General features: G+C 41.5%; 1 protein-coding gene across 5 annotated transcripts in view; it reads right to left on the reverse strand.

The window, feature by feature from the left end:
* The window catches only part of LOC116732832 (nuclear factor 1 B-type-like), a 93,152-nt gene extending 81,290 nt beyond the window's left edge, over nt 1–11,862 (reverse strand). For 2 of the 5 annotated variants that reach the window (XM_032583342.1, XM_032583338.1), the window contains exons 1-2: nt 9,385–9,995; nt 5,712–6,243 (exon numbers count right to left, since the gene is read on the reverse strand). In XM_032583342.1, coding sequence (XP_032439233.1) covers nt 5,712–6,243; nt 9,385–9,411 — 559 coding nt within the window. In that variant the 5' untranslated portion in view covers nt 9,412–9,995. Of the gene's footprint in view, nt 1–5,711; nt 6,244–9,384; nt 9,996–11,517 lie in introns of those variants that run through there. The other 3 variants (XM_032583340.1, XM_032583341.1, XM_032583339.1) reach the window with 3 other exon arrangements.
* Nucleotides 11,863–12,075: the final 213 nt, after the last annotated feature.

The raw sequence follows: 12,075 nt of genomic DNA on the forward strand, positions 1-12,075 counted from the left end.
AACATAAATAGCTCCCGGGAAAAAGGATCGGGAAGACATTTAGTGGGAAGCGGAAATCAATAAGGCAAGCGGTGAAGCTGGGAGGGAGTTCTAAGTGGATTAGATTGAGAGAAAGTGTTCGATAGGTTATGGCTCTGAGAGAGACGTAGCGAGACACCACAGGCTCTATTGCATACTAATAAGGAAGACCGAAGGAAAGCTAAAGGGAAGGGTTGCGCAGTTCACTGCGGAGATCTCTTCCATACGGCTTTTTCCTGGAATTGTAGCTTAAACTCTTTTTTTCTCCCTAAATTAAAATTCATCTCTAAGTATCAAAGCCTGTTCGGCTTGTAAAAAAGAAACCTAACCCCTCCAAACAAATTTAAAAATTAACTTGAGGTTGGCCCCGGTGTCTTCAGAACACGCTCCTGGCGTGATCTCAGCCACTGTTTCTCTGGCCAAGCGCCTGGGTCTAGGACAGCTGTCATGGGTCGCAGACTCAGACTTGAGGGGAAGCCAGGGAGCGAGAAAAGAAAAAAAGAAACTTGGAAAAAGAAGCAGAGAGAGAGAAAGAGAGAGTCATTCGGCTGGGCAGCGTGCCGCAGGGGTGATTTCTGATGGCTGAGGAGGATAAGAGGAAGTGTGGAGGAAGGGGAGGGTTGGATGTTGTGCTTAGTCACAGACCTCCGCTGTGACCCAGAAGGTCGGACCTCACCACCAAGCGTCTGACCAACAGCTTCTGAGGCAGCCGGGTGGAAAACAACATGCAAACGGCTAGCTCTCACGGGGTGGTAAGCGCGCAATGGCCGGTCACAAAGATCGCAACCTGGCTGAGGGGTTGAGGGATGTGGGAGGAAGCCAGCGCTGCCTATTACTCCCCCTCACTTAGGCCAGTGAACCAAGGGACCACCAGCCAGACCAGAAGAGGAGGCAGGAGAGGGCGGTGGGAGGGGTGAGAACGGAGACAAACAGTTGCCAAAAGACCATGAGTGATCCTTCGACCGCTGCGGTTTGACCCTGATTGAGGAGGTCAACGAGGGGATCGCCAGACAACAAAACAAAACAAAAAAAGTCTTCCTCCTCCACGTGCCCTGAAACTCGTGTTCTCACCGATCTGTTTTGCTCAATTAAACTTCAGAGGACGCGGTGCCACATCCCTCCGCAGAAGTCCTGACCCCATGAGACTGGGGGGAGTGACGGGGCTGCTGGTGGTCGTGGGGGCCAAAGGTTAAGTCTGGTGATCGTAAAACAGGGTCTCCATTCACATGTCAGCTTGCATTCAGAGGTAATCTATCCATTTACTAAAACTATCGTGACGGTGTGAAAAAAAGAGAAGTTGCAAAGTCAAGGTAATGATGTTTTATGGCCGTGTTAACTTTCAGCAGTGGAGTAATGGGAACGCAGCTTGACCCCGACCTCTATAGGCTTCCCAACTCAGCGTTAAAATTTATAGCTACAGTGATTACTATTTATTCGCACTTGAAAACGTACCAAAAGTCCCAACTGTAGAGCTTTATTTTTAGGGTCTGGTTGAGGAAAATTGTTTTTTTTTTGTTTTTTTTCACCGACACAGAGTCTGCTTTCTCACAAATTACAGTAGAAATATTCGTTTGACCGTGTCCTTCATGCAAACTTTCTACTAAACTCCAGACTGAGTGAAGACATACGCCAAGTCTGCTAAGCTTCACTCAAGCCATTAGGGATCCCTGTTTTCAATTTAGCAATCCAGCATCTCTGGACTGATCCGTTTGAAAATGTTTATTCTCTTCTGTCATCGAGATGCAAATTCTGTTGTAATCTATGAGCTTGTCAAGCCAATAAGACACACCAGATTGAAAGTGCCCAGACTGGAGCTCCCTAATCTGAGAGACTACTCATCACACATGTAACGGAGCCAAAAATGTACGTTTTGTTTGTGTGCTGCCTGTGATGTCAGAAAAGAATGGCCCCGTACCTCCTGAAGGGTTCGGGATTAGACGAAAGAGAAGATTGTTCCCGTCCTGCAGACGTACAGTTGCTGCACACAAAAAAAAAAGAAGAAGCAAAACACAAAGCGAAGCTTACAGAACCCGCGACACGTCCCGACACGATGAGTATCTGCATGCCTTGTTGCAACTATTCCATCAAGCTGTCAAAATGGATATGCAAAACACAAGCGCAGGTGTGGAGAGGAGATGATTGAAAGAAGAGAAGGGAAAAGAACTGCACTTCTGGTTTAATCAGATAAAACGGCGCAACGGAGTGACTGTGCAGAACATGTGTGTGTGTGAGAAGCTAGGAGTCAGTTTGAACAGCCAGTTGGCACAATGGATGCCATGAATCCCGACCCCCTCCTTCCCTCATTCCAGGCCCTCAGCCTACTTCCCAGCGGGCATTCATCTGGGCATGCACATGGGCGCTGCAGCCGAGCCTGGCTAAACGCGTCTGTGCCCCAGAACAAGGGGGTGAATTTTTGTGAGTGCCCTCTCAAAATTCACCAGGGACTCTCGCTGCCAACCTGCCGACCTTTCTCAGGCACGAACCAGCGGGGATTAACAGCAAACCCACTCGAAACGTACAGCCCTTTTTTATTATTATTATTATTTCTTAAAAACGCCGACGACAAAAATAAAGGAGGCGAAATCATTTCTGTTACTCGATTACGCAGCTCAGCAGAGCAGGACACAAAAAGAACAATATATTAAAAGCACAGTCTGAACAGTGGATACTCTTTCAGCCGGAGCCCGATTTGCTGGTTTCTTTGTGTTTGATTGTATGTTTGTTTGTTTCGTGCAGTTGCAGCTGAACAAAAGGCGGCGGCGGCTTCCATTCTGCCACCATCGAGGGGAAAAAAAAAAACAACTTTCCAGTGTGCCCACTGCATTGCGGATGCCAACCGACGAATCAAAGGCACGCTGCACGCAGACAAAAGAGGGTTTGATGCCAACCTCCGAACCTCTAACAACCGTCGGGCGGCGATCCGCCCTGCCTCCCTGGCACCGTGTGGAACAAAATGGCGGCGCAGCGCCTTGCCGTCCACAACATGGCTGCGCCGTCTGGGTTTGGGCAGCGCTTGGCGACTTAAAGGAAGAGGGAAAAGACTTTTTATTTTTGCAAAAAAAAAAACACTTACAAGTGGAACAAATAAGTGTACATGTTTTTCAATTCTTGTAGTGAAAACACTAAAAATGATCATCAAAATTTCAAACTTCACGCAAAAAACCAAACATCTTTCTTAGGAGAAATCTTTGATATTGACAGTTAAAAGAGAGAGAGAGAAAAAAAACCTTCACTAAAAGAGCGGTGTTTTAAATGTTGGCACGGAGCGGTTAAAACGCAGCAGATGCAGAACAAGGGGAGCGGTGGCATCCTACAAAGGACACAAAAGGAGGGTCTGATGCCAACCCCGGTGCCAGTGGCAACCATTATTGTCTCCGTGCTGTGCCTTCTGCTTTCCCTGGCACTTATCAAACACAAAATGGCGCCCAGGATTTGATGGTAATGAGCTAGCTAAACCACCGTTCCTCCTCTCAATGGCAGAGCGTTTCGATGCTGCAGCTACAGATTCAATGAAAGGGGATTTCATCGTGGAGCAAACCCAGGAGGGGAGGCATTCCTGTGCCGTCAGCAGAGAAAAGGAACTTTAGAAGAGTGAGACCGATGAGGTATGAGGAAATGAAGGAGTCGCATTTGTTCAGATGGCTGCTGAAATTACAGCTCGTCACATGCAAAGTTGCAAAATCACAGAAGATTTTAGCAAAAAAAGTAAAGTCTTTCGTGAAAACTGAAGAGAAAAATTAAATCTGACTACAAATGTAATCTCTAATAAGTTAAATATTTTCTTTTTCAATTTAACTTATTTAAATTTATTCCAGCACGACATGCAATACGTAGAAATACTCAACTCTTAAATTAGGTTTTAAGAAATTAATAAAATGTGACAAATTTACAATTCAGCACAAATCTAAAGAAGGTGTGTTTAGAAATAGGAACAAAAACATCTGAGATGATCAGACTTTTTCTGCCTGATACTGAAGATTTCTGTCATGAAAGCTAAAAAAAAAATGTTCTGCAGTTTCATCAACGGAAAATTTTAATTTTGAATCAAAAAATATATATATATATATATAGGGATGTTCCCATTTATTTCATTTATATTATTTTATGTAAATGCGTAAAAATAAACATTTTGATTGATGCATTCACAGACTAAAATTAGTGGGAAATCTCAGTTTTCATGCAATTAATGAAAAGGAATAAAACATGGGTTTTAATATATATTTTACCTGCTATAACCAGTCGGAGCAGATCAGTTACAAATACTCTGACTCAGATCTCTAAAACTAAATCAAAATTGAAAAAATATAATTATTTTCCAAATTATTTCTTTTCAAAACAAGAGGAGCTTGTAGTAATTTAAAATGTTAAAGGTTTCTATGTCAGCATGAATGTTCCTACATGGACGTGTTTTGATATGCATCAAGAAAGAATTGAGATGGAAAAATATATATCTTAAAAATCCTGTCTGATCCTGATTTCTAGTCTTTTTCGGAGGTTAGATCTGATGAATTCAATATTAATCAACTTGTATTTTTCCTCCCAGCGACTACAATTTGTTCTGCAGGGTCTTTGATGACGGTTTGCAGTTTAAATCTGACAGAAAATGACGAAATTACAAGATTATTCCCGTTAACGTCTCTCACATTAATTTAATCAAAACATTAAAGGACATGCCAGTGTAGATGGTTTAGAGAGTAAGATTAATGTGGAATCTTAATTTTAAGAATTGCAATGAATGGGGTGAAAAATCTATATTTTTCAGCATTATTTTAGTGTTTTCAATCATCAGAATCAACCAGCTTTACATTAAAATGATCTGACTCTTTATTGCCACAGAAGTTGCCTGAATTGTTTGATAATAAGAACTAATCAGAATTAATGTTACTAATTTTAAATCTGTCTGTTTGATTGGATTCAAACAAATGCAATAAGGCCATATTTGTTACCAACTGAGGCAATTTTAAATTTTTTAACTGAATTGAGTTTGTTCGACCTGCCAAAATCCAGTCAGAGCATTTTAAGGGGAAAACTGGTCAATTCTTATGGCTGAAAATTAAAAAGTAATTCATGCCGTTTTCTCAACAGCAAATATATAGATGAAGAAATAATCAATTTTAAAAATAGTCCTAATTCGTGTTGTTCTCTTGCTTTCTATTAAAACCAACGAGTTTTTTAAGATTTAAAAAAATGCAATTTTGACCAATAATAATCAGAAAATAATCCACTTGTGTGTTCCTGCATTCGTGCAACAGCTTCTCTGTAAATGTCAGTGTTTATCCGGCCCGACAGGCAGAACTGAAGGGCGTGTGTTGGTTTGTGCAAGCCAGCGTGGCTCCATGTGCAGACAAACACACACTCTGCAACAATGGCTTCACACGGGCAGGAGCTGCTGCAGCGGCACAGCTAAGTTAGAAATGTTTCATACTGGAAACACATTTAGTTTTTTTGCTCAATAATGAGTCGTGCATGAAAAAAAACAAAAAAAAAAAAAAAAACCTGAACGTGTTTCAGCAGTTCTGCTGCTCACATTTCTGGTGTTTACTTGTCTGGTACAAACAGCGATGACCGCAGCCCAGTCTGAGTCAGAAACTAACACATGTGACCCCTGACCTCACCAAGCCATCACACAAACACATCTCTATATATACACACATACGCACGCACGCACACACACAGTCTGAGGTTGAACGTACCTTGGTCCTGGACATAGTATGCTAGAAACAAGTCCAGCTCCTTGACCGATACTGTTATGTGGTGAGGCTGGACACAAAGTGCTGGGTTGGTGCAATGTGGAGACTTGACGAGCCGCTCGCCGTCCGTACTTTCCAGAGGGATGCCCTTGAAGAGGATGACCATCACCAGGTCCAGGCGCCAGACTTTGTCGGCCTGCCGCAAGCAGTCGATCCGGCGGATCTTGCCCTTCTGGTCCGGGTTGGACAGAACGCAGCACGGCGGCTTCTTGCCCGTCACGCTGAGGACGAAGTCCTCCCGGTACTCCTGCCGAATGTCCTTCCGCAGCTTGGCCAGCAGCCTGGAGGCCCACTTCTGCTTGACCTCAGGCTTCTCACCCAGGAGCTCATCCTTCACGGCGCGCTCCTCGTCCTTGGACATCCGCTTCTCGTGCTTCTTGAAGTACTTGCGCTTTCGGGCCTGCAGGTTGAACCACGTGTAGGCGATGGCACGGACGTGAGGGAGAAGCGCCTCGATGAAGGGATGAAATTCATCCTGGAGGAGTCGGAGGGGAAAAGAGACGGAAGAAATGTAATCATTTCAGTAAAAAAAATTTATTTTATTTTTTAAATTAACAGGAGGGAAGTCAGATCACGAATAAAATTATTTTATGTTGAACTATTTTTCTGTAAGTCTGACAAAAAAACCAAATTATGCCAGAATTTGTATTTTCTGGTCATGCTGCGGGCCGCTCATCAAACTCTCCCTCTTCCACAGTGAACTTATCCCGCTCACTAAGAACAGAGGATAAGCTTCTGGACAGGATGGTGTTGCAGAGTCTGATGGTAAGACGATTCTTCATGGATAGATGGGAAACAACATTTCAGCTGTTTTTATGCATTTTCACACAAAAACTCAATTTTTTTTTTTTTTTTTACAAAACTATGCAATAATTTCTAAATATTTACAAAGCTACTTTATTCTAATAAGTAATTCCAAGATTAGAAAAAAATCGACATTTTTTACGTGACTTTTCCTACTGTGATAGGCATACTTTGAAAACTCTGATTCGAAAACATATGTATATATTGTTTTGAAAAAAAAACACCAATGGTTTTGCAATTTTTTTTGCATTTGACGAGTCTCTTTAGATTCTATTTAAAAACAAAAGGGACACATTTCATGATTTACTAACCCTTTCACCTTTTTTTTATTTTTATTTTATTTTCTTAATAAGGTTAAGACTTCAGTAATCCTGACACAGTTTTCATTAACTGCTGCTCTTTGTCGTCAGGATTGTACGAACAATCCGATCACAAACTGCAGCTCCTCCAGGTGAGAAACGGAAACGTGGAATTATCTTAGCTTTCAGGTCATTAAAATGTCAAATTTAATAAGCGTAAGCAGCAACCGCTCCCCCATCGCCCTCCTCCTCTTGTTTAAGCAGGCTTCTGAGGAGTCAAACCACACATTGTTCTTTTTGAAGGCAGTCAGGCAAAGCGGGCGATGGGAAACCACAGAAATCCACTCTCGGTGTACGAGTGTGTGCGTGCGTGGGGGTGTGTGTGTGTGTGTGTGTGTGCCTGCATGCCGCTGGAAAGCCACAAATCGTCTCTGCACAGTCAAACTTTGCTTCAGCGTCCAAATCGCACAATGTAATCATTCGTCAGCCGAAGCAGAGAGCGGCTTTTTAAAGCCCGCAGATTGTTATTTTTAAAAGCGAGATGTCACGCTGAGGGAAAACTGTGCAGCTTTCCATTTGCAAAAATGATCATCAGAGCTTATTTTTTTTATGTCACCTCCAATTAAAAACGACAAAAGTAAACTTTGAAATTCTACTAAATGTCCTCAAAAGAAGCTCTTTCTAAAAAAAAGAGAGAGAAAAAAACCCCTTTCTTCTTCATGAAGCAACTTAAAATATTTAAATAACAATCATTATTATTTTTTCTTTAAGCGGGCTAACAAAGCCTAAAGCTGTGAAGATAAATGACTTGGCCAGGGCCTGAGCGGTGCTCTTCAGTTAGAGCCATAAAAGCACAATCCTCTTAAGCACAAACTAAACCGCATCTCAGTCAATCACTAACTTATGCCAAGTAAAATATAAACAGTCACACTGAGTCAGCCAAAACAGTCTGCAGCAACCCCTGTCCAAGCGCTGAATCAACCTTATCGGTGCATGTGATCTTCCTAAAGAGAAAGTGGCTTTATCTTCTCCCAGCACCACTGAAGAGGGTTTTAATTGGAATAAAAATACATACTTTTCTGGGAATGGGGCTGGGGGAACACGTAAAGGCAGAGCAGGTTATAGCCTGGGAAGTGTGTGAAAAGTTAGAGAAATGAAGCAAACGTGCGTATTGGAAGTAAACTAATGAGGAAGCTTATCAAAAATGAACTTAATACACAGATAAGGATGGAATCAAATAGAAATGTTCTGCATTGTCACACAGTGGGAAAATTCAGGCGTCACAGCAGCAGGTTGAGGTAAGTGAGAGCATGCATGTTCACACATAAGGCAAAAAAATAAAGAAAGAAAGAAATATATATATATATCCAGAAATATAAGAACTGAAGAACTAATAGATGTGATTTTTTTTAAAAATACACAACTAGAGTGATCATTTTAAGAGGGATTGAAATTATTTGTTGCTTGAGTATTAAAATTGATACACTGCCAAAGCTTCATTCATTGTTGTGGTAATATACGGCATTTCACCGTGGAGACTTTATTTTATTTTATTATTTTTTTACAGTAAAACTAGCAAATTATCCACACTTCTGCTAAATACACTCGGAAAAAGCTGTAAACTACAATGACACTGACTGTAAAACAACCCTGTTCAATACTACTCACTAAAATATTATGATTTAATTTGAACAAGAATTTAAAAAAAAAAAAAAAGTTGCAAATGTAATGATCATTCAAAGCAGTTTATTTAAACCTGGAAATTACTGTTTGATTTTTCCAGTTCAGCTGCCACTGACGCCTTATAGCACATTCATTTTACAGCTGAATTTAAAACACCAGGCACTGTAGTCACATTTCAACTACGACCTAATCAGTCACTGTAAAGCCATTTGTTTGTTATTTAAACAGTTAAACGACTGGATTCGGGACGGTTCTGCACTGCTGAGGCAATGGCATGCCACTCCACCGTTTGTGATTCTTTTACAGTAAAGCTGCTGCATTCTGCACTGGATAATTGGTTTTAATGATCCTGCTGCAGATTTAAGTATGCATTCTGGTGGAAGGAAGAAAAAACTCCAAGCAAGTTTAATTTAAGGTGAACTAAATAAGTCAACTTTGCATTATTTTAGAAACATGCACCAGGTTTGCACAACTGAGAGGTGACATAAATTACAGTTTGTCCTGCGTTTTATTCAAGGTAAGTAAATAAATTAGTGTTTGATTTTACAGTCAAACGCCGTTATTGTTTTTGACGTGCTGGCCTTAATTTTACCATATAAATTACAATAAAATCCCCAAAGTAACGAGGTAATATTTTATCAATAATAATTCCTTCATGTTCAGGTATTTTTTTTGTTGAAATTAATAAAAAGAGTTTCCAACATTGCAGATTCAGAGCGCGCATACAGGACCTTGTATCCAACCTACATGTGCCAAACTCGCCCCCAACTGCATACTTTACAAAACAAGCAAAATAAAAAAAGGAAATGAGAAGAAACAGACACGAGTACCTGAGTTAGACAAATCGGAGAATACATGTCGAGACGGCGCTGAGCACACACAGAGAGAGAAAAAGTGATTGTAGGTGGACTTATTCCTCCGATCACTCCATCGTCCTGGACCGATCGGTGCGCACCATGCAAGAAGAGAGACGGTGTGTGTGCGCGCGTGTGTGGGTGTGTGTGTGTGTGTGTGGGTGTGTGTACGCGTGTGGAGCAGCAATCCGAAGGGAAATTATCCAAGAATATCCATGAAGAGTCTCGATCCAAAGATTGTCGCCACCGCGGAGGGGGAAAAAAAAAAAGGTTTTGTGTTTTTAATACGCAGGAGCTGGCATGTAAAAGTAGAAGGAGAAGCAACTTGGAGCTGTGCGTGCTCCGCCGCTACGACGTGTTCCCTTTCTCTCTCTCTCTCTTCCTCTCTCTCTCTCTGTCTCTCTCTCTCTCTGCGCGGAGCTTCGCAGGGCGCAGAGTGCCGGGACGGTTCGCCCCCTGCTAAAAGCTTCCAGCCAGAGCTGATATGAAACCGAGCGCTTCCACCTTCAGTCGGTCCTGCGCGATTCCAGCAAATCAGATCCAACTTTTTTCCTCTCCCCTCTTTTTTTCTAACCCCCGTCCTCTCTCTCTCTTTTTCTCTCTCTCTCTCTCTCTCGTAATTACAGTCACACCCCTCCTCCTCCTCCTCATCCTCCCTCTCCTTCTTCTCCTTCAGTCACATCCACCTCCCCCTCGGCACCTTCCCTCCTCTCCTTCAGCACACAATTCATTTACTCCCCTCACTTTGGCTGAATTATTTTATGAGCTTCGGGGACTTTGGACCAAAGCTTCGGCCACACAGAGGATAAAAAAAAGCACATTTCCAACCTCCTTTCCCAGCTTAGGTCGCTCCCAAGTTGATGCAAACTTTTCATGTGCACGTCTGGGTTTCTGACATTACCTCACTTTTTTTTGTTATTGTTCTTAAGTAGTAGGATACGTTTAATAAAGCCCCTATATGGGTGGTGTATAATTTACTAATATTATCATTTACAAGCAAATTAGTAAAAATCGGTAACAAACAACCAAAATAAGCATTTTGTTTTTTTAATAAACTGCGTATGGAAATACAAAATAAATTAGTAAAAGCACATTTTAATTTCTCTAAGCAAAAATGTATTCTTTTCTTCTTTTTTTTTGGTTTAGAAAACATAAAATGGCTCATATTCTTACACCTGGACCACCTCAGCTCGTTTTGAGAATGTGAACTCTTCACCCCGTGACGTCACTGTCCGTAGTACAGAGAGCCACTACAGAGCGCGATTTAAAAATACAACAAAAACTGGTTTAAAATAATAATTTCCCACGTTCTTGATTGTTGATATTTGTTTTTGTTGAAATAAAAAGGAAACACATGTAGAAGAGAAATTACGCCTCCTATGGTCAAAAATATATGACAGTCACAGGTTTTTATTATTTTAAACTGGAGATAAGTAAATTAAAATTTTTTGCTCAGCTGTTTTAGTTCAAATCTAAATTTGTTGTACTTTAAAACAAAATCAAATGCTTTTTTTAATAACTGGTTTTCAATTAGAAAATGTGACTGGATCAAAAACAAGACATTTATGTTTTATCCATTTCTAATAGACGCTTTATGCTGAGGGTGCCACTAGAAAAAGAAGGGGTAATAACTAATTTAACCTTTATTTTTATTACGTAATTGCATATTTTAAATGGTTTACACACTTAAGACAGCCTGTTCTGCTAATTTTGGGGTATGAAAACAGCCCCCTTGAAAGCCCCCCCCTGTTTTGCGCCCCTGCTTTTAATAAAATCAAGTGAAACGTGCACGTAGTGCGCATGTTTTTGCACGCATACGGTTGTGTTTTGCACAAAAAGGCACCTAAAGTTAAACATTGTTGCTCTGCAGCCGCGCACGTGTTTCTGCGGGTCCTACAGAGCTGTCAACAGTCCGCACAAAGTTCACACACACACCAGAGGGAATGAGGAGGTCATCTGCGCCAAGTTCAGGGAACTTTCTGCTGCGTTCTCCGCCACGCAGCGGCAGAAAGGACAACATATAAAGATATCACATGAATACAAATGGAAATTACACACAGAGCGTTATCGCAACATTTGAAAGCAGTAATATAACCCATGTTCACGTACCATTGCACTGTACTGCATGGATTAATGGGGGAGTCCTGGAGCCTGGTTGGAAACACACAAGCCGGTAGCTTCACATTTCTCACGCTCAACTTTGTTTGGAGCCCCTTTTCTCTTGCGGTGCAACAACAACAACAAAAAGTCAACACCGGAAGACAATTCTTGGCAGACAGAGGTGAAAAGAAGTTAGGAGCACCTCGTCTTTTTTTCCCCTTGTTTTCCTTCCTCTTCAGGTCTCAGTTTTTGGATCGGGGTTTTTTTTTTTTTTTTTTAGGGGGGGAGTTGAACGCGATCCAGAAGAGGCTGAGTTTTCGGCGCTGGGCTGGTCTCCGCCTTCACTTTCACTGTCTGACTGACTGACTGCCGCCCCTCCGGCTCTCAGCGAACAGCCGTTAGGCTAAACAGAAGCCCTGCCGGAAGAAGTATAAGGCGGCTTTTCTAAATAAAAGCCCAATTAAAAGATTACCTATGATTATATAGAAAACTGTAGTAAATTGTTTATGAATGTTTTGTTTTAAAAGTATTTTTTCGGACTATAGAAGGCAGCTATTGGGAAAGTAG

Source organism: Xiphophorus hellerii, chromosome 14 (assembly GCF_003331165.1).
Source record: "Xiphophorus hellerii strain 12219 chromosome 14, Xiphophorus_hellerii-4.1, whole genome shotgun sequence".
Lineage (NCBI taxonomy): Eukaryota > Metazoa > Chordata > Actinopteri > Cyprinodontiformes > Poeciliidae > Xiphophorus > Xiphophorus hellerii.